This window comes from Labeo rohita, chromosome 15 (assembly GCF_022985175.1).
Source record: "Labeo rohita strain BAU-BD-2019 chromosome 15, IGBB_LRoh.1.0, whole genome shotgun sequence".
NCBI lineage: Eukaryota > Metazoa > Chordata > Actinopteri > Cypriniformes > Cyprinidae > Labeo > Labeo rohita.
In genome coordinates, this window is record NC_066883.1 from 16,040,065 (window position 1) to 16,062,698 (window position 22,634).

Genomic DNA, 22,634 nt, shown 5'->3' on the forward strand with positions numbered 1-22,634 from the left:
CCTCACGCTCCACATTTGCCGTCCTTTTTCGGAAAAGCCAGCGCTCTGTTGTATTGAGGCGCACAACCAAAGGCACCGCTGGGATTCGAACCCAGGATCTCCTGTTTACTAGACAGGCGCTTTAACCAACTAAGCCACGGCGCCAGGCCGCATGGCAGGCTTCTGGGAGGTCGACTCGGAGGATCTAAGCGTCCAGAGAGAGGACAGGGGTCAGCGGGCCAGACGCTGGACAGCTTTAAAGCGTTTGCCGACAACAAAGTCGGAGCGGTTTGCAAAATTAGCCGCTCGCTGTTTGCTGGCAGCTCTCGGAAAAGCGTGCGCTTGAGGGACACGAGCTCCACTTAAGGCACCGCTGGGATTTAAACCCAGGATCTCTTGTTGACGAGACAGGCGCTTTAACCAACTAAGCCACGGCGCCAACCGGCATGTGCTGGCGCCTGGAGGGCGACTCATACGATCAAAAACGTCCGGAGGCAAGGCCGACGGTCTGTGGGCCAGGCGCTGGTCACCTTAAAAGAGACTGCTTACAACTTCCTGCTGCCTGAGAGCAACACTGAGCAGTATAGTAGTTAACAGAAAGCCAAAAGCCACCACTCTGGTGGGACTCAAACCCACAACCTCTGAATGGCTTTAGGTGCTTTAACCAACTAAGCCATGGCGCCAACTGGCATGTGGGGGCGCCTGGAGGGCAACTCAGATGATCAAAAACGTCCAGAGGGGAGGCCAACGGCAGGTGAGGGGGGGTGCTGGTGCAAGAGAAACCGCCCACTGTTCTCACGCTCTGCATTTGCCGTCATTTTTCGGAAAAGCCCCCGCTCTGCTGTATTGAGGCGCACAACCAAAGGCACCGCTGGGATTCAAACCCAGGATCTCCTGTTTACAAAGCAGGCATTTCAGATGCAACTCAGATGATCAAAAACGTCCAGAGGCGAGGCCAACGGTCTGCGGGCCAGGCGCTGGTCACCTTAAAAGAGATTGCTTACAACTTCCTGCTGCCTGAGGGCAACACTGAGCAGTATAATAATTAACAGAAAGTCAAAAGCCACAGCTTTGGTGGTACGAACTCACAACCTTTGAATGGTTTTATCTGGCCATCTAGAAGTCCATGCGGGCACCTGTTAGAGCCGCGTGATGGCTATTCTTCCGTTTTCGTGGCCGTCCAACGCAAAGAGGACACATGCTCTCTGGGCTGGAAGGATAGGCCCTCACGTCTCTGCACAATAGATGTGTGGTTTGAAAAGCGGAGGGACTGTCAGGGTCCCCTGTCCAAGAAAGAGCCAAAGAGGGAAGCCAGGATTTCAGAGGCACCACTGAGATTCAAACCCAGGGTTTCCAGTTTACAAGGCAGGCGCTTCTACCAGCTAAGCCACGGCACCTGTGGTGCAAAGACTGAAGCTAATGATCAACAGACTTTCTTGCAGGACAATCATCCCAAAGTATACATCCAAATGTACTAATGCTTGGTTCAGAGATCAGCCATAGATTTGTTCTTGAGTGGCTTGTTCAGTCTCCAGCATTAAATTCTCATTGAAAATATTTGGTTGAATATTAAAAAAGCAGTGGCAAAGTGAAAACCAAAGATTATCAGTGATCTGAAAGCTTTTTCAGGTGAGGAATGGGCCAACATTACAGTAGAGAGGTGACAGAAGCTTCTAAGCACTTCCAAGCAGCATTGATTGGTGGTTTTAGAGAATAAAAGATTCTGCAGAAAATGTTACTTTTGGGGGTTGAATAATTTTGAACATAAGCGTTTAGAGCCAGTTTTAATTTTATCATGATTCATCAATGTTACGTTCTCAGAATCACTCCAATGTATATTAATACATTTTCTCTAATAGTTTACTGAACGCTTTGTTGAATTGTTTTCATAAAATGTTGTTCTCCACAGCAAAATGTCTGGCAGTTCAAGGGGATCGACTAATTTTGATTGTAACTGTATGTCAATTTTAGTATTATTTATTATAGTATTTCTTAATATTTTGAATTAGCTTTCATTTTATGTTCAGTTTTCAATTTAAGTATTAATAATTTCATTACATACTTTTTACATTTTTTAAAAAAATTCTATTTAGATTTTATTTCTGTTTAAGTTTAAGACTTATTGCAGTTTAATTTTATTTTAGCTATATTTAATTTACCGAAAACAATATCCAGTATTAGTTAACATTAACAACACTGATCCATCTATAACTGCTTTGCCAGAAGTTGCCAGAAGCAATGTCACTGCCAGACGTTTTCCCACCACTAGAGGGAGACATTAGGCATTTTGAAAGTCCTCTGAAACGCCACTGGGTGTTATTTGTCTTGAAATATATTTTTGTCCCTAACTAGAATGTTCTGCCATGATCAGTGATGGTAAACAGACTCCTCGCTCACCCCATGATTCATCTCTTCTTATTTACCTTCTTAATTCACTCTGTAAATATTATACAACAACACACGCGTGAACTACTCAATCTATACATGTACGAACTGAATCGCGAAGATTTTAAATCTAGAAAAAAACACGTTTTTAATGCCTGATGTTCTCCGCTTCGCCAGCGGGGGCGCTCAAACAGCACACACACCTGAGAGAGCACCCAGGCGGAGTGATGTCACTTCCGTGACAGTAGGGTCAGCGTGACTGATTTATCAACAATAACAAGAGCTACGCGGAACAGTTTGGCGATCAAAGTGCGAGACCTCAAATGACATGACGTGGATAAACTGACGGTTAGGAGTTAGTTTGAATTACAGCGTCCTGTCCCGCGTCTCACTGAGGAGCTGCTCATTCAATGTAAGACACTTTATGATGATGGAGGGATGTTTTCGGCTCTAGCTAGCTAAATATTAGCTGAAGTATGGTCATTGTCAGGTGTTGACATACAAAGGTACATTCTCGTTCCTTGTCATTTAACGTTTAGTCGTCTATTTTAATGACTGGTGCTGTCAGCTTTAATATATGTATCGTCGTGCAGTAGCTCAAGAGAAATTCACCTGACACTGATTTCGCACCAGTGTCTGTTATAAATGTTACATTGTCAAATCACAAACGAAGGTCACAACACCTTTATCAGTTTATCATTACGTTAGAGAAAATAGCTCTTTGTTTTAACATACGAATGGCGGATAGACTCTTTTACAGTATGTGTTTGTGGATAGTGTTGGAAAGATGTGCAGTTATTAATATCTAATATTTTATTCTTTAATTTCAGACACATTTGTACTGCTTTTGCTCTACAGCTAATATTTGTACGTGGTTTAATTTGTATGTTTTATTTTTATGTTTCTTAATCTGTATTAAATGTGCAACATGCTGTAAAATGTGACCAAGGACCACAAAACCAGTCATAAGTGTCAACTTTTTGAAATTGAGCTTTATACATCATCTGAAAGCTGAATAAATAAGCTTTCCATCGATGTATGGCTTGTTAGGATAAAACAATATTTGGCCAAGATACAACTATTTCAGTAAATGGAATCTGAGGGTGCAAAAAAATCTAAATATTGAGAAAATCGCCTTTAAAGTTTTCCAAATTAAGTTCTTTGCTATGCATATTACTAATCAAAAATTAAGTTTTGATATATTTACTGTAGGAAATGTACTAAATATCTTCATGGAACATGATCTTTACTTAATTTCCTAAAGATTTTTGGCATAAAAGAAAAATCTATAATTTTGACCCATACAATGTATTTTTGGCTATTGCTACAAATATACCCCAGCGACTTAAGACCGGTTTTGTGGTCCAGGGTCACAAATGTGAAGACATCAGCTCTTGTTCTTGTAAGTTGATACTCAAAATGCAAGACTTTAAAGAAACTGCTTCAGGCAGTTTATTGTCTGGCAACTTTTTGTTTAACAAGTCGGCTATTGTTCTTTATATGCACAGCTGTCTACATGGCGTTGGTCTTTTTTTCATGTGTTTGCCTTAAGAGCCCATAAACCTGCACTGGTATTTCATATGCATATTAAGTGTGTTGGCTTTGTTGAGGCAGATTGGTGTAGTTACAACTGAAGGTGAATTGGTCGCCTGTCCTTCTTGCTGACCTGGTGTCTTCTTTCTGCAGAGTGCTGTTATCTCTGAAGCCTGTTGTGAGGACGCTGAGCAGAGCCCAGTCTCTTTTGCTGGTTTGCGGCTACATTTATGCGTTTGAGCCCTGACACTCGAAAGACAAATAGCTTTTGTAGAAAAAGTAAACATTGTTTTATGGCACAGCTGTGACTGTGGACCTGTGAGGACAAATCGCACAGCAGGTGAGAGCCACTGAAACTCATGCTTCTCGTTGGTTAGTGTAGGAAACACATGTTTAACATGCTTATTCATTAATGGGTTCACTTATTTTTGTTATAAGCCAGTGTTGCTATTCTCAGTAAAGCCGGTGATTTCATGTTAGCAAAGAACATGACTTATTTAGTCAGCAGATGGTTAAATCTAGGCCAGTTCTGTTTAAAAATGGAACTTTTAGGCCAGAGGGCTGCAGCTTCTGACTATATGTTTAACTGAACTGTTTGAGGTTGTCTGACACACGGGTCATGGCATGACAGGTCCACTTAAATATAGGTATTTATAGTGTGTGTGTGTGTGTGTGTGTGTGTGTATATATATATATATATATATATATATATATATATATATATATGTGTGTGTGTGTGTGTGTGACCCTGGACCACAAAACCAGTCATATGGGTCAATTTTTTGAAATTGAGCTTTATACATCAACAAATAAGCTTTGTTTTGCTTGTTTGCTTGTTAGGATAGGACAATATTTGGCCGAGATAAAACTATTTGAATATATGGAGTCTGAGGGTGCAAAAAAATCAAAATATTGAGAAAATCACCTTTAAAGTTGTCCAAATGAAGCTCTTATTAATGGATATCATTAATCATAAATTAAGTTTTGATATATTTACAGTAAGAATTTTACAAAATATCTTCATGATCTGTACTTAATTTTCTAATGATTTTGTGGCATAAAAGAAAAATCAATCATTTTGACCCATGCAATGTATTTTTGGCTATTGCTACAAATATACCCCAGCGACTTAAGACTGGTTTTGTGGTCCAGGGTCACATATGTGGATAGACAGGTAGGTAGATATAACTTAAAAGCTACATGTCATCTCTGACAAGTAAAGTAAATATAGCACTGTTATTCACTGCAGGTGAACCTAACGATTTTGCTGTTAGTCGAGACGCACAGACGGGTAGCCTAATTCTCACACGGTCTCTCTCTCTCCTTTGTCTAATAACTTAATAACTGAATTAATCTGCTATCAATGGCTCAAGCCTTCATTGCTAGGTCTAAAATGATGTTTTGGAATTAGGAATGTTGGTGGTGGATGAGATGTGTAAGAAATTAATCCTACCAACAGGAGCATTTTAAGGACAAAAATCTGACAGATTTCTTGAAATACATAATTCGAACAATGTTGTGAGGTATGGTAAATCCACTTCACATCGTGGCCACCTCACCACCTTGGTGTGCATTATTTTCTAATTATTCAGCAGCCCTTTGTCAGTTATTCCTTATATATACAGTTGAGGTAAAAAAAAAAAAAAAAAAAAAATGTTTACATACATTTACATGGAATCTGCAAAACGTTAATTATTTTACCAATATAGGAGGGGTCGTACAAAATGCATGTTATTTTTTTATTAAGTACTGACCTGAATTAGACGTTTCACATAAAAGACATTTACATAGTCCACAAGCGAAAATAATAGTTACATTTATAAAAATGTTTAATGTTTTTTAATAAATTAACCAAAAGTTTACATACCCTTGATTCTTAATACTGTGTTGTTACCTGAATGATCCACAGCTCTGTTTGTGTGTGTGTGTTTTGTTTAGTGATTGTTGTTCATGAGTCCCTGGTTTGTCCTGAACAGTTAAACTGCCTGCTGTTCTTCAGAAAAATCTTTCAGGTCCCACAAATTGTTTGGTTTTTCTGCATTTTTGTGTATCTGAACCCTTTCAAACAATGACTGTATGATTTTGAGATCCATCTTTTCACACTGAAGACAACTGAGAGACTTGTATGCAACTATTACAGACAGTTAAAACGCTCGCTAATGCTTCAGAAAGAAAAACGATGCATTAAGAGCTGGGAGGGGGAACTTTTTGAATTTGAAGTTCAGCTTAAATTTATGGTAAAAAACTTATTTTGTCATCTGGAAAACATTTAAGTATCTTCTGTAGCTTCTAAAGGGTAGTACTAAATGAAAGAAATAAGAAAAATGTGCTAATTTTCATTCTGATCAAAAGTTTACACCCCTGGCTGTTAATGCATTGTTTTTCCTTCTGGAACCTCAGTGAGCGTGTGAACCGTCTGTAATAGTTGTCCTTGTGAGTGAACAGATGGAAAATCATACAGTCATTGCTGGAAAGGGTTCAATTACATGAAAATGTTGAAAAACCGAAGAAAAAAACCCACAGCTGTGGATTAATTCAGGTAACAACACAGTATTAAGATTCAAGTGTATGTAAACTTTTGAACTGTCATTTTTGTAAATTCAGCTATTATTTTCTCTAGTGGACTGTATGTCTTTTATGTGAAATATCTTATTCAGGTCAGTACTAAATAAAAAATAACATGCATTTTGTTTGACCCCCCTTATTTTGGTAAAATAATCAACATTTTGCACATTCTGCTGTACATGTAAGCATTAAGGTCTTACTTCATTAAATAAATAAAGTGTCAATTTTGCTGAACAACATGGAGCAGTTTTAATGCTACATTATTGAATTTTTTTATTTATTATTTTTTTTAAATGTTGCTAAGGGTGTTGTAGAGAACCGTTGGGAGAAGCAGTCTTAGCGGTGCTTTATTGCGAATAAAACAGATCACACCAAACCCGAATTATGTAAGATGAATAAAAACACTGAAAGTGTTTCAATGTGGTGCAATAAGGAAGTGATTTATAGAGCATGTCAAGGTCAGTAAGCATTTTCAAATATCAGATAATTTGACTATTGCTTGGCAAAATAAGACTAGTTCTGGATCAAATCCACTCCATTGAGCTGCAAGCTGACATGTAGGGCTCCTCAAACACCATTTTGAAATCACCATTTTGGGAAATTGGCCTATGAATGGCTTGGTTATCTCTGCACATTAAACTAGCAACTGTTTAATGTTGAACAATGATGCACTTTGTCTTTATAAACTTTTTGGTAACTCTGTATCTACAGTTGTATAAGGTGCGTGGTGTGGGCCAGTGCAATGGAAGCTTCAGATACAGAAGGCCGCACCTTTATGCAGGCGATCAGTGAGAAGTACAGCCCAGAAAACTTCCCTTGCCGTCGGGGTCCAGGCATGGGGGTGGTTGTGCCTTCTGGACAGCAGGGATCACCTATGAAAGGTAAGTTTTGGGTTAATTTAAAAACAAATCATGTAAGGTTCCTTGGTAATTTAGTGTTTGCTTTGGCAGTTGTATCCTGTTGCTGTGTTTCATAGTTCATTAGTTATGTGGTCACTCTGCCTTCAGACCGTCTGAACCTGCCCAGTGTTCTGGTTTTGAATGGCTCTGGAATCAGTCGTGCAGGAGAAGAGGGAGAAATCGCTGCCTTCTGTGCTCATGTAATCGAACTTGATCTGTCCCAGAACAAGCTCCAAGACTGGCATGAGGTGAGTTAGTCTGAGGATCTGAGGGGTTTCCCCCTACATTTTTTATGATTATACTCATACTCATTTTGTTCCAAATTCACATGCTGTTAATACTTTTTCTGGAACACAAAAGGAGACATTTTTAAAGAATCGCTAAGCAACCTTATGTTGTAAAACAGCAATTCAAAGTGAAGAGGCTGTCAAGCTCCAAATAAAAGCACGGAAAAGGCACCATAAAAGTAGTCCATGTGACTCATGCGCTGTGTAGCTTTGTGTGAGAAACTGACTGAAATTGACTGACTTTATGAACTGTAAATATAGTGTTAATAAATAAACATACGCTACTGTTCAAGGTTTTGGGGTCAGTAAGATTTTTTTTTTTAAAAGACTGTTTTTATTCAGCAAGGACACATTAAATTGACTAGAAGTGACCGTAATTTACATATTAGTATTTGTAGTATTCTGTTTGTATGTATGTATATGTGTGTGTATTATAAAAATATATATATGTAATATGTGTTTTAATCCTTGAATCTGTTGTAGATCACCAAGATTGTTTCTAACATCCCGAACCTGGAGTTCCTGAACCTCAGCTCTAATCAGCTGAGTGATGCAGTCTTGGACCCGGACTGCGCAAAGGCCTTCTCTAGCATCCGCCGCCTCGTTCTTAACAATACCCAGGTGTCCTGGGACACAGTGCACACATTCACACGAGAGATGCCTGAGTGAGTCACAAATTCTTTGATGTTTTTGTAGTTTTGAAGAAATATTGACTGATATTATGTATAACACTTACTGGTGGTGTACACATATGGTATTGATTGCTCTGGCCAGTTTGCGATTTTTAGATGTTACGGTATTGATTTTATATATTTTTTTCACATATGGAATATTTTAATGGCTGTGAAAATGATGGATTTATCATTTCTTTTCATTGTACCATCATGATACTGTGGATTCTCAAGGGATCATCCACTTTACCTTGTTACTTTATTGAACTATAAATGATGTTTGAGAGAATTCACTCACGGCTTTCAGGTTACATTATGGCCGGTGAACAGTGCTTTTCATACTTTAAAGTGAACCATCAGATTTTATGAAGGTGTTTCTGGTATGACAGCTCTTTATTAATATTGATCTGTTTTGCCCAGACTAGAGGAGCTGTTCCTGTGCCTTAATGAGTACACCACTGTGACACCGGCCGCAATGCCCTGCCCCACACTGCGTCTGCTCCACATCACAGATAACAGTCTCCAGGAGTGGAGTGAAGTACGAAAATTCGGCTCCATGTTCCCTGCACTGGACACTCTAATCATGGCCAACAACAACCTGAACTCCATTGAAGACTCTGGAGAAATACTTCAGCGGCTCTTCCCTAACCTTAGAAGCATCAATCTGCACAACTCAGGTATCATTGTATATCACAAAGTCACTAGCAACATGAACAGAGTGGCGAATAGCTGAGCTGGTACAAATGTATCCGCACCTGTGTGATCGCTCACAGAGAGACTTTAAAAAAATCAGAGAAAGCATTTAATTCCTAGAAAGAAATTGGAACCTAGCTTGGTGTCGACGACTCAGAGTTTCTTTATGTGCAAAAAGCATCCAAGACAAGTTTTCCAAAACCATGAAAAGAGTGAATGGAAAGAGTAAAGATATAAGGTAGCAAGTACCAAATACATATGTTTCAAATTATTGTTACACCACACTGCTGCTGCTGTTGTATTGCAGTAAGCAAATTTAAAAGGTATACAATAAATGAAATGCCAAAAGAACATCATAAACCTTTGTTTTTTTTTTGTTTTTTTTCAAAATCATGACACATAAACTACAAAAAGGTGCAATAATTTACCCAGTTTAACAATAATGAAGTAAAGTTTGTGTTACGGAGATGACTAATACTGACAACATTTTTTTTCACATCATGCTAAAGTTTTGAGACTATGAGCCATTCACACTTCCCAAAGATTATAAGACTGATTATGGAAATGGAATGGTTCTTTTGTATTGCAGATATGATACTTTGACTCTAAACTGTTCAAATAATATCCTGACCATTGGTACCCATCTCACACGGATACATTTCTTCATTGCATCGTTGTTGCGTTTAGGGCATACGCGGCGCGTCACATATTCACATTAATCTACACCTCCAGCAGTGCGGGGGTGTCAGAATGTTAGAATACAGTATACCGTTGCTCAGCCTTTTTGATATATTTTTCTTTTGCCCCCAAACGAAGAGCAAAAACAAACTTAGTTTGCTTTAAACAAGTCTAAATAACGTACCTTGTATGAACACTGCCGTTCAAAAGATTGGGATCAGTAAGATTTTAAATGTTTTGTAAAGAAGTTTCTTATGCTCAATATTGTGAAATATTATTACGCTGTAAAATAAAGTTTTTCTATTTTAAAATAGACTAAAATCTAATTTATTCCTGTGATCAAAGCTGAATTTTCAGCATCATTACTCTAGTATTCAGTGTCACATGATCCTTCAGAAGTCATTCTAATATTCTCATTTATTATCAGTAGTGGAAACGGTTGTATTGCTTAATTTTTTATTTTTTTTTGGAACCAATTATGCTTTTTTCAGGATTCTCTGACGAACAGTCCTGAATCACAAAAATGATAAGAAAAAAAGTTTTTATTGGGTTTATGTAACCACACTGAAATAGTAATGATTAGACAATATTAGGGCCCTATGAAATCCGTTTCATTTTTTCATTTTTTCCGTTTTTTTTTTTCAACTCCTTTTTAATGGTAAATTACATTTTATTAATCAAAGAGCATGTCTAATGAATTAAAATCATGAAACTTATACTTCAGATTTCACATCAATTTTCTGCAGGTTTAACAAAAATGACATGTTTAGGGCCCTTAGAAATGTTTTATTTTTTCTCACCGTGTTTTATTGTTATCAGTTTTTTTGTCTTAGCATGTCTAATTATTTAAAAGCATACTTAATTTATTCTTAAAATAGCCTTATGAAAGTTTTTTTTTTTTACCCCCAGAAATTCTGTGTTGTGTATTTAAAATGTTCTGGTTATCAAATGAAGGCATAAAACATTAATTTCATTTATATTTTACTTATTGAAAATTAAGCAAATTTTTTTTTAAGCAAACAAAGGGGAATTTACTATTAAAAATAAAACATGGAAGAAATGTTGTGTGATTATACCCTAAAAATAATGTTTGTTTCATTTTAGTAGTAGTAGTAATAGTAGTAATATATTTCTGGAACAATGTCTTCAAGTTAAACCAGACTTTTATTTTGACAGTTGCCATGTCTACCTTTACATTTCTATGTGTATATGATATGATGCTAGTTTTCCTAAAATGGAACAGTCAAATGCTGAAATCACTGCGAACGTCACGCGCGCTTCAGTGTGTGTAGTAAACAAAACCGCTCGTCTGCTCCATTCATTAAAAAAGAGACACACAGAACATGCAGGATTCACATTTAAATGGTATTTTTGCAGCATAATATTTACAGATACTAGTCCATATTGCAGTTTGATTTAAGTGTAATGACCTACTTTTGATTAATTCAAACTTTGAACAATTCCGTGACATTCCACGTTATTCAGTAAATTCAGTTGTTATGACTGGATTCTGCGATTCCGTCCGTGTTTTCCACATTGCAGAAATCATAGGGCCCTACAATATACACTACCGTTCAAAAGTCTGGGGTCGGTACATTTCTATTCTTTCTTTTTTGAAAGAAATTAATACTTTTATTCAGCAAGGATGTGTTAAATTGATAAAAAGTGATAGCAAAGACTTATATTGTCAGATAAGATTTATATTTTGAATAAATGCTGTTTCTTTTTCTTTTTAACCTTTTATTTATCAAAGAATTCTGAAAAAGGTATCACAGGTTCCACAAAAAATGTTGCCAATTCTAATAATAAATCAGCCTATTTTAATGATTTCTGAAGGATCATGTGACACTTAAGACTGGAGTAATGGCTGATGAAAATTCAGCTTTGTTTCACAGGAATAAATTCTATTTTATTAAAAAGAAACCATTATTTTAAATTGTAATAACATATAACAATATTACGTTTTTTTTTTGTTTTTTTTTTTTATCAAAGAAATGTAGCCTTGATGAGCATAAGAGACTTCAAAAAACATTACATGTCTTACTGATTCCAAACTTTTAAACAGCAGTGTAATTAATTATTACTATTTTAGTACAGTGTGGTTACATAAACCCAATAAAACATTTTTCTTATCATGTTTGTGATTTAGGACTTAATCGATGGGAGGACATTGAAAAGCTAAACTGTCTACCCAAACTGGAAGAAGTAAGGTTGCAAGGCATTCCTCTACTGCAGACTTACACAAGCCCGGAGCGTCGCAGTCTAATGATAGCCCAGTAAGTCCATTGTATCTAACAGGGATGAAAATTTTGTCATCATTTACACTGGTTTGGTGACCAGTGACTTCCACTGGATGGTCAAAATATCTTCGTTTATATTCCACAGAGGAAAGAAAATCATACTGGTTTGAAACAACATAATAACAGAGTAAATAATGACCAAATTTTCATTATTGGGACAACTTTAGCTCACTTTAATCACATTAGAAACTGATAGTAATGTTGTAGAAACGATGTGAGAATCGATTTGCTCCCGCTTGCAGACTGCCATCAGTAAACAGCTTGAATGGGAGTGTCGTGACGGATGGTGAGAGAGAAGATGCTGAGAGATTCTTCATCCGTTATCACTTGGATCATTCAGAGGAAGAGCTGCCTCACAGGTATCTTTTAGGCATGAACACTTTAAGTGTAAAACATTTGGAACCTTAGTGCATAGTTCTTGGACACTGTGTCTACACTGGATGCCAGCAATGCGACGCAACAAAAAACAATAGAACTTATCGAACTTAATTATACAATAAAACAGTTATTCTGTCTACACTTGATGCGATGCAACAAATCCCCAACAGTAAACTGGTTTCCTGTTCTGTTTCTGACATACTTTTGCAGTTGTGCTACTTGACACATGTGGACAAAGAGCAAATGTAGTCACTTTTTTGCACCCAGTGTAGACCGTTTTTAGCCGCTGGCGACAGAATACAATACAACAACGGTCGTATCTGGTGTAGACGCAGTATCAGGCAGCTGTGTGTACTAGGGGTGTAACGGTACACGTATTCGAAAATTTTCGATTCGGTACGCATGTACTGGAAATTCAAACAATGAATGGCGTTTTGAGAGTCTTTGATGTGGCATGACAGATCGCTGTATAAACGCCTCGAAGAGCTGCTTCTGGGATGGTTCAGAAATGTGCTGGTTTAAACACAAGCATTGACTAAAGTGGATGAGATCAGCTCCAGTGGCCACGTCAGAGGCGTTAACGTGCCTCAGACTTGTGCAGTGTAAATGGAGTCCGTTCAAATGCCAGCACGGAGCACAAGTGAACGCAATCATTCCTTCCTCTGTACTACTAGTATTAACACGAATTAAAATGAATCAGCATCTCACGCCTCATGTAATTGCTCAATCAGTGTTTCAACCACGGAAGGACGTCAACAAAACAGCATAGAAATAAAACGTCACGTAGCATTTCAGTTACCTCAGGCAAGTCATCAGTGTCCACAGCTCGTTAGTTCACTAGAGAAATGAAGTCTAGAGAAGAGCATTTAATGAAATATTACACTAAATACTCATTATGTTGAACATATTGTGCTTTACCTGTTAGTCTTAATTATTTAATGTATGTTTAAATTCATCTGTTGTGAAACATGTTATGACAGCCACTGTGTAGCTGAATATATTTTAACCAATAGAATTTTAATAATTTATAAGTTAATTTAAAAACTGCATTATGTGCAAATTACTTGTTTGCATTCAATTTTTTTTTTTTTTTTTTTTTTAAGTTAAGTGTTTTAGTAATTAAATTTAAGTTTCGGTTAAATTGTTAGTTGAAACATAATGTAAAAGCGCTCCCTATAGTTTAAAGCATAAGCTGAAGTAGATCTTTATCACTAAGAAAATTAGTTATAACTGAATGCATTTAAAAAAGAGCAACTTGTTCAGTAAACCACTGTTTATTTAAAAAAAAAAAAAAAAAAAAGTTTAGTTTTTCCCCCTGCTGTACCGAAATCATACTATACCGTGACGTTAACACCGATGTACGTACCGAACCGTAATATTTTTGTACCGTTACACCCCTAGTGTATACATAAAGACAGGTGCCTTTGGGTGTCTCTAAAAGTTTTAAAACTGTGCCTTGAGATCCATATATTTCATTTCATTTCATTATCTTGTGGTCTGTCTAGCTGTTTTTGAACACATTCAACCTAAAGAAGATCTGGAAACATTCTGTACTTATGACCAAATCTTTTTTTTTTTAAATTATCCACATATGTGACCTCGGACCATGAAATAAGTGTCAATTTTTTTGAAATTGAGATTTATACATACTATTTGAAAATCGAATCTGAGGGTGCAAAAAATAAATAAATAAAAATAAAAGGTAAAATTGCCTTTAAAGTTGTCCAAATTAAGTTCTTAGATTCATATTACTAATCAAAAATTACATTTTAATATATTTGTGGTAGAAAATTTACAAAATATCTTCATGGAACATGATTTTTACCTAATATCCTAATTATTTTTTGGCATAAAAGAAAAATTTATGGTTTTGATCCATACAAGTGTTACTTATGACTGGTTTTGTGATCCAGGTTCACATATGACAATTTTTTGAGAAGTATTATTTAGACCTTACTAATATTTATTATCTAACTAATATTTATTATTATATAAAATGTATTGTTTATTAAATAATTATAATAGAATATAATATAAGTATAATTATTCTTTTCATTTTAAATAATTCTAAGCCAGATTTAAACTTTTATTCTTTTAGTCTTTATTTCTTTTAAGCTTAATTTCAGCATTTGATTCTTCAACTTTTAAGTTCACCTGAACTTAGCTTATCTATAGAAGAAGGCATGACATACTAAACCACTTGTGGCAGTGTTGAGAAACCTAGTTAAAAAACAAACGAAAAAACGGTTGCATAATTTATTTAAAATACATGTATTGCATACTAAATATATTTCAAATCCATTAACATATTTATTGACAGATCACTTAAGACTTACTGATATAAAATTATAATTAAACTTTATTTGGAGTATTTCTTTATTACACAATGCACATTTCTTAATTTTATGCCTAAAATGTGTTTCAGTATTATATTAATAAGGATTGCATGATCTTTGTAATATCAGTCTTTAAATGCAAGATATTTAAAGTGTACCTGAAAAATACTTGCAATAGTTTCTTTTTAGCACAGTATCTCAATATATCTTTAGTTGGACCTCGTTACTACTTCCACACAATTAAATTAAAATTAATTTAAAATTAAATGAATTATTTTAAAATTAATGTAATTAAAATTAAATTAAAAACACAAAGTTAGTTGTTGTTGTTTTTTTTAAGCAGACTTTAAAGGAGAAGTCCACTTCCAGAACAATAATTTACAAATAATGTACTCACCCCCTTGTCATCCAAGACAGATATGGTCCCCGATATTGAACTTCCAAAATGCAGTTTAAATGCAGTTTCAAAGGATCCCAAATGAGGCTGTAAATGATCCCAGCCAAGGAAGAAGGGTCTTATCTAGCGATAAGTTTAAAGGCGCACCATATCAGTCCATTATATGGAGAAAAATGCTGAAATGTTTTCCTCAAAAAACATAATTTCTTTGCAACTGAAGAAAGAAAGTCATGAACATCTTGGATGACAAGGGGGTGAGTTCATTATATGTGAATCTATGTTTTGGAAGTGGACTTTTCATTTAAGTATACCAACAGTACAGTTGCAGGGCATTTTTATTAAGTATATAAATGTATTTGTAGTATACTTAGCGCGAAATAAATGTATTTCAAATACATTTTAGTTTATTTTTGTTTATTTTTTTGGGAATGTAATAAAGACCTTTTTTACACTTTAAATTTAGTTTGTGTACATGCCAGAACTAAGTATGCAATTAAACTTGCATGTACCATAAAAGAAAATATGTTTCTAGGTGTGCATGAAACAAATTTTATTAGGTTACGGTTTACAAGTAAATACTACTTTAGTCTTTTAAATTTCACATTTACTTCAATGTGCTACTTGCCATTTCTTTGTAATAATTTGTGAAATTCACTAGCAGTTTCTGAGTGAAAATTGTTCCTCAGCCATTTTTTTTTGTCCAGTGTAGCTAAAAGTGCTTGCTTGTATAGTATTTTGATTCTCTTTAGGTAGGATTTTTGTTTTGACCATGTAGTTGGGGGATGAATATGGTTTAAGTATTTGCATTTTGCTTTGGAGATACCACTGCTTGGTGACCAAATATGGGAAGCTGGCTCCTCTGGCTGAGATTGACCTGAGACCACGTTGCCACGCCAAGGTGGAGGTGCGTTTTGAAGACAAAGTGGAGCAAGTGAACATCCGTTTAGACCAGACCGTCGCAGAGCTGAAGAAGCAGCTGAGGACTGTAGTGCAGCTCCCCACCAGCAACATGCGCCTTTACTACATCGACAAAGGTTCTGCCTTCGGCCCTGACGAGTTGAAATACAGCGCACGGGCCTTGCACTCCTACAGCATTCAAGATGGGGATGAGATCCTGGTAGTTCCCAAAACAAAATAACCATCTTTCTCCAGGATCACTTAAAGCTATGTTTAAACAACCAAATCCACTTTGAACTAGCGTCATCTAAGCTCCACAGAGTGAATGGGACTGTCTTTCAGGGAAAAACTTCTAGGATTTGCTGGGGCTTCAGTTCGGCACATAATGTGTCACGTCACTACACGGTCATAAGAAACACCATGACTCGTGTGCACCTTTGGTTTTGTTGCTGTTATTAAGGGTTTCCTTTTTATCTTCAGAGTTCACGAGCACCCCTGTATTTTCAAACGTCTGTTTCTTCAAGAATAAAGCACAGCGGAGGGCTCTGGCAGCCCAGGATGTGCTTTTTACAGATTTTAAGACAATCACCCATAGCTGAAAGAAAATGTTGCACTGCACTGATGTCTTAAAGAAGAAATTATGGATATCCATTGCCTGCTGATGTGTGTCGTATGCTGTCAGCCAGTAATTACATGCAAAAGACTCTCAGGCCTTATATATTGAATGGGCAGTGCTAGATTCACATGAGGAAAGATTTGCAAAACATCTTATTCACAAATGTTTTTAAATGTCCAGTTCATTTTTATATTCCGACTGAAGAATCCAGAAGGGAATTGCGCATGCATGTGCAATTTTTTTTGTTTCAGTCCTTTTGAATATTTCTATTAGTACTTTCTCTGCTGCTTTGGAAGTGGGCACTCAAACTTGTATACTATCAGTCAAAAGTTTTTGAACAGTGAGATTTGTAATGATTTTTAAAGAATTCTTTTCTGCTCACCAAGCCTGCATTTATTTGATCCAAAATACAGCAAAAGCAGTAGTATTATAAATTATTTTTACTATTTAAAACAACTGTTTTCTATTTGATTTGATTTTTAAAGTGTAATTTATTCCTGTGATCAAAGCTAAATTTTCAGCATCATTACTCCAGTCTTCAGCATCACATGATCCGTTAGAAATCATTCTAATATGCCGATTTGCCGTTCAAGAAACATTTTTATTATTGTTATTATTATCAATATTTAAAACAGTTGAGTACATATTTTTTCAGGATTCTTTGATGAATAGAAAGATCCAAAGATCAGCATTTATCTGAAATAAAACGCTTCTTACATTATACACTATACCATTCAAAAGCCTGGAGTCAGTGTATATATATATATATATATATTTTTTTTTTTTTTTCTTATTAATATTATAGAAAGTAGTACTTTTTATGTATCAAGGATGCTTTAAATTGATCAAAAGTGATGATAAAGACATTTCTAATATTACAAACCAACTCTATTCATCAAAGAACCTGAAAAATTCTGTTCAGCTGTTTTCTACGTAATAATAATAATAAATGTTTTTTGAGCAGCAAATCAGAATATTAGAATGATTTCTGAAGGATCATGTGACTGGAGTAATGATTCAGCTTTATATTTTACATTTTAAAATATATTCAAATTGAAAAGCGTTATTTTAAATAGTAAAAATATTTCAAAATTTTATTGTTTTTGCTGTACTTTAGATCATATAAATTCAGGCTTGGTGAGCAGAAGGGAATTCTGCTCTGAAAAAAAAAATAAAACAATAAAAGTCTTACTGTTCAAAAACTTTTGACTGGTAGTGTATCTCCAATACAAAGCACACGCTGGGAAAAGTGCTTATCCTCATTTCACTTGTATTCATATTATGGAGTGTGTTGATTTGGATATTTTACTCTTGGAATAATGAGATATGACAAAACATAAGTCTGCCAAAGATTATTATTCACAGTATTTACTATTGATTTACTGATTAGTGTTATCTGTTAAAAACAAAACAAATTAGTGGTAAACCAATCATAGTATATGACTATATCAAGCCAGTATAATATAACCAGGAAATTTAATTTAGCTTAATATAGGTTAGTTTGTTTATTCATCAGAGCAGATTGAGCATTAAATCACTTGCTTACTAGTGGATCCTTTGCAGTGAATGGGTGCCGTCAGAATGAGAGTCCAGGCATCTCATAAAAACATCACAGTAATCTACATGTACTCCACACAGCTCCAGTTAACATCTTGTGAAGTGTAAAGCTGCGTGTTTGTAAGAAACAAATTAATCATTAGGACAAAATTTCTTTCTCCAGTGGAAAAAAATCATGTCATCTCTATCAGGAGAGATGTGCATATTTCTCTCCTGATTTAGATTAAATGACTTTTTCAAGGAAACAGTTTTAAACCAATATGTCAGTGGATTTTGATGTGAGAGGAAAACAGGATAGACTTGAGGCGTATGGATCACTTGTAGATTATTGTGATGTTTTTATTAGCTGTTTGGACTCTCATTCTGATGGCACCCATTCTCTACAGAGGATCCATTGGTGAGCAAATGATGTAATGCTAAATTAATTAAATTCTAAAAGTCTTCATTCTTCATAACATCTTTTGTATTCCACAGAAAAAAGAAAAACTTACAGATTTTGACTGACATAAGGGTAAGTAAATGATGTTTTCATTTCTGTGTGAACTACCCTTTTAAAGATACTGCAGCTTGTCTAAAATAAACATGCAATGCAAGACTGTTACCTTACGGTACAGAAAGCAACAAGTTTTTTTTCTACAGGAGTTCTAGGATAAAACCAGCAAATTATTTATTCATACCTGGTACATTGATCAAATCAGTGCATGAACCTCATTTGCTCGCCATACTGAATTCAGCAAAAACCCACCATGTTTAGTAACTGAAACTGGTGAAAATGTAGTTTGTTGCTTTTTTTATTATTATTTCATATATAACATGATAGCATGACTTGAAGGATTGGACTGAATGGAAAAGCACTGAGATCCTTTCGGCGTAACTCACAAATGCTTAGGTTAGTAGTAGATTAGCTTTTCTCTTATGTACTGATATATAAAAGTGTATGAAAAATATGCGAGAATACTGAAGGTTAGATTTCTCATGAAACATTTCAGGTTTCACGTCGGTAAGACGTGATTTAAACCATGCTGTTTGATTTAAGTTGTAAATCAGAATTTGGAATCAGTTTTTTATAACCAAAAAGTAAAATGAGTAGATAGTCAGAGATTTAATGACTTGTATGTGTATAACTTAAATTAAAGTGGGAAGTAAAATGTTAAAATCAGCTCCCATAGTTGTAGAAGTAATTTAAGGTTGTTGTTGGGTTGGGGGAAGAAAGACGATGAGGATTATATAACAAGGTAGCATCTGCTATGCCTTTAACACTCTTTATGCCTTTATCTGCAACCCCTAATCAAACATTAAAGCAGAAATGAAGCGCTGTTTTTTTGTCTCTAGGATTTCCTTTTAGAGTATCAATATTTGATGATCTGTGCCCACACAGGACATGCTATTGATATTAGGGGTTCACTTTTGCATAATTATTTTATGGTTTTTCTATATGTATGCATTATTAATATTCCAATGTTACGACCTTGAAGGTAATGCCACTTAAACTGTGACTGGCGCATATGAAGTGTGAAGATAAAAATTGTAACATTTACTACTGTACCACTGAAGAGAATGTTTACCAAGTGAAATTGACTGAAATTACTTTTGCCATTTAGCACACTTTTCAATCAGTGTGACTCAGTACACTATTGCTGTTATATCCAAATACATTTTACATTTTAATTTTTCTGTCTTTCTTAGCATATTATGTGTTGCATTATCTGTTGTACATTTGCTGTTCTTAATATTCAGTTACAGTTGATTTGTAAAGGGTGTGTAAAAGGCGGTTAAGTGTCGAAGGGATGAGAATTCCAGAGAGTCATTTATCTAATGGATGCATTAGGCCTGTTATTGTAATATGTAACACTTACATACTTCAGTTGAGTTGCACACAGTCACACCATTAATGTGTTACAATTTTCAAATCAGATTTGACTGTTTTATACCATATGATTTGCCAGTATATGTGCACACTAATGTATCTATGTTTGAAAGTTGAATGGAGTGGGACAAAGGAAAAATAAACTTTTACCAACTGTCATTATGGTGTTATTATAGTATTATTTATATAAGATGATTTATTAACATTTATTTTCAGTTTAATTGTAGTTATAGTTTTAGTAACTTCATAATGGGCTCATTGTTTTGTTTTGCTTCAAAGAAAATGTACACTGCTGTTCAAACATTTGGGATCAGTTTTGTTGGAACCTGTGATAGCTTTTTTTCAGGATTCTTTAATAAATAAAAAGTTTAAAAAGATCTGCATTTATTTAAAATCAAAATATTTAATAATTATATAATATAAACTACCATTTAAAAGTTTGTGGTCAGTACATTTTTATTCTTTCTTTTTTTTAAATAATAATAATAATAATAATAACAATACTTTCATTCACCAAGGGTGTGGTTAAAAGAAGATATTAATTTAGAAAAAATAATATAAAATTATTAAAACATTTAAATGAATATAAAGTTGACAAAAAGTAATAGCAAAGACGTCTGAAAATCCTGAAAAAAGAATCACAGGTTCTTAGATTAAAATATTAAAGTGTTTCCAACATTAATAATAAAAGTAATAAATCAAGTAATGGCTAATGAAAACTCTAAATTAAATTATATTTCAAAATATATTAACAGAAAGCCATTATTTTAAACTGTAATAATATTTCACAATATACTGTTTTTATTGTGTTTTTGATCAAGTAAATGCAGCCTTAATGAAAAACAGTAATTAATCTTAGTGATCCCAAACTTTTAAACGGCGGTATTTAGCTTTATTTTTATTTTAAGCAATTTTAGTACTTTAAATAATAAAAAAATAAAAGTTTTTCATGTATAATTATATTTTAACTGTTTATAGTTTTAGTTAACAATATTGTTCTCACAGCCATTTATTTTTCCCAAATGTTTAATGTGATTTTGTTTATAGAGCCACACTATAGCATATGTTTAGAATTAATTGTAAAAAATTAAAAGTTTAAAAAGATCTGCATTTATTTAAAATCTAAATAGTAGTTTATATAACAAAATATTTAAAAGTTTGTGTTCAGTACTTTTTTATTCTTTCTTTTTTTTAAATAATAATAATAATAATAATAATAACAATACTTTTATTCACCAAGGGTGTGGTTAAAAGAAGATATTAATTTAGAAAAATTAATATAAAATTATTAAAACATTTAAATGAATATAAAATTGACAAAAGGTAATAGCAAAGACGTCTGAAAATCCTGAAAAAAGAATCACAGGTTCTTAGATTAAAATATTAAGTAGCACAAGTGTTTCCAACAAGTATTGGCTAATGAAAATTCTAAATTAAATTATATTTTAAAATACATTAACACAGCCATTATGTTAAACTGTAATAATATTTCACAATATACTGTTTTTATTGTTTTTTGATCAAGTAAATGCAGCCTTAATGAAAAACAGTAATTAATCTTAGTGATCCCAAACTTTTGAACAGCGGTATTTAGCTTTATTTTTATTTTAAGCAATTTTAGTACTTTAAATAATAAAAAAATAAAAGTTTTTCATGTATAATTATATTTTAACTGTTTATAGTTTTAGTTAACAATATTGTTCTCACAGCCATTTATTTTTCCCAAATGTTTAATGTGATTTTGTTTACAGAGCCACACTATAGCATATGTTTAGAATTAATTCTATATTAATATATAATATGTGCATTGATATCATTCTGCATAACATTTCCGTTTGTGTTCCACGCGAGAAAGAAAGTCATACAGGTTTGGAACAACACGAAGGTGAGTAAATAATACATCATTTATTCTGAATGAATTATCCCTTTAAAACGCATCAAGCACTGCTAGTAATCTCAAAAATGTTTATTCCCGTCGCCAGGGTGACAGTGTGGGCGGTGGCATTATCCTGACGTTCGAGAGCAGGAATAACCAATCAGATGAAAGAAACGCTCGCCGACGTCACCGTTAAAGTGAGCGACCGTTTGTTTGACTAGAAGTCAAGAGCTTGGAATATCACAAGGACAGAAACAACCAAAATGCTTCGGTTATTATTTATACCGTGTTGAAAAGCACCAGTGAACTGTCGTGTGTCGGCTGCAAGAGTTCAAAGTGGCTTGCGTGGAGGTCTCACGAACGGTCGGTGGGCTCTTCCTTAAAGGAGCGGGCAGGGGAGAGGATGGTCTCGCTCACTCCGGTGAGTAATGCTATGAATGCTCGCACTGCAAATTCTTGCGACGCCGTTCCCACCAATTTACTAGCCAGATTTGGAAGCTTCCAGACGCTTCATTAATTACATAACGAGTTGTCTTGCGTACAAATGTATGAAATGACACTCTTCTGCAGCGGTAAATTGCGAGTTAGGTATTTAATTCTGCAAACCCAGTCCTGCAGATTGAATGTATTCATGTGAATACAAAGTATTTGTATTTTAAGTAAATGTGAAGTATCGTGTACGTCAGTCTGGTGCACTCTGTGTCGTTGTTTAAAGATAAT

The 22,634-nt window shown here is 34.7% G+C and overlaps 2 protein-coding genes and 2 non-coding genes across 6 annotated transcripts in view; 2 read left to right on the plus strand and 2 right to left on the minus strand.

The window, feature by feature from the left end:
• Positions 1-70: 70 nt before the first annotated feature.
• On the minus strand, positions 71-144 carry trnat-agu (transfer RNA threonine (anticodon AGU)). The gene has a single exon. It is a non-coding gene; the product is annotated as a tRNA-Thr (tRNA).
• Positions 145-344: 200 nt separating this feature from the next.
• trnat-cgu (transfer RNA threonine (anticodon CGU)) lies at positions 345-418 on the minus strand. Its single transcript has one exon. It is a non-coding gene; the product is annotated as a tRNA-Thr (tRNA).
• Positions 419-2,598: 2,180 nt separating this feature from the next.
• On the plus strand, positions 2,599-20,197 carry tbcela (tubulin folding cofactor E-like a). Of its 2 annotated transcripts, none has more exons than XM_051128527.1 (9): positions 2,599-2,870; positions 4,051-4,237; positions 7,174-7,343; positions 7,470-7,609; positions 8,132-8,313; positions 8,740-8,996; positions 11,840-11,966; positions 12,233-12,349; positions 15,921-20,197. In XM_051128527.1, the coding sequence occupies exons 3-9, from the start codon at positions 7,205-7,207 to the stop codon at positions 16,237-16,239; spliced, it is 1,281 nt and encodes a 426-aa protein (XP_050984484.1). In that variant the 5' UTR covers positions 2,599-2,870; positions 4,051-4,237; positions 7,174-7,204; the 3' UTR covers positions 16,240-20,197. The 2 variants fall into 2 exon arrangements, with proteins under 2 accessions (XP_050984484.1, XP_050984483.1); XM_051128526.1 differs by having other exon boundaries at positions 2,599-2,776.
• Positions 20,198-22,117: 1,920 nt separating this feature from the next.
• Positions 22,118-22,634, plus strand: part of usp2a (ubiquitin specific peptidase 2a) — a 34,260-nt gene continuing 33,743 nt past the window's right edge. Inside the window, exon 1 of one of the 2 annotated variants that reach the window (XM_051128521.1) lies at positions 22,118-22,335. The gene's annotated coding sequence lies outside the window, so the exon portion shown is untranslated. The remainder of the gene's footprint in view (positions 22,336-22,634) is intronic. The other variant, XM_051128519.1, reaches the window with a different exon arrangement.

Bases quoted from the DNA above. Each gene is read 5' to 3' on its own strand.
- tbcela (XM_051128527.1), top strand. From the start codon at position 7,205: ATGGAAGCTTCAGATACAGAAGGCCGCACCTTTATGCAGGCGATCAGT. The intron at 8,997-11,839 runs GTATCATTGTAT...TTTGTGATTTAG, and splicing joins CATCAATCTGCACAACTCAG to GACTTAATCGATGGGAGGAC. The intron at 12,350-15,920 runs GTATCTTTTAGG...TTTGCTTTGGAG, and splicing joins GAGGAAGAGCTGCCTCACAG to ATACCACTGCTTGGTGACCA.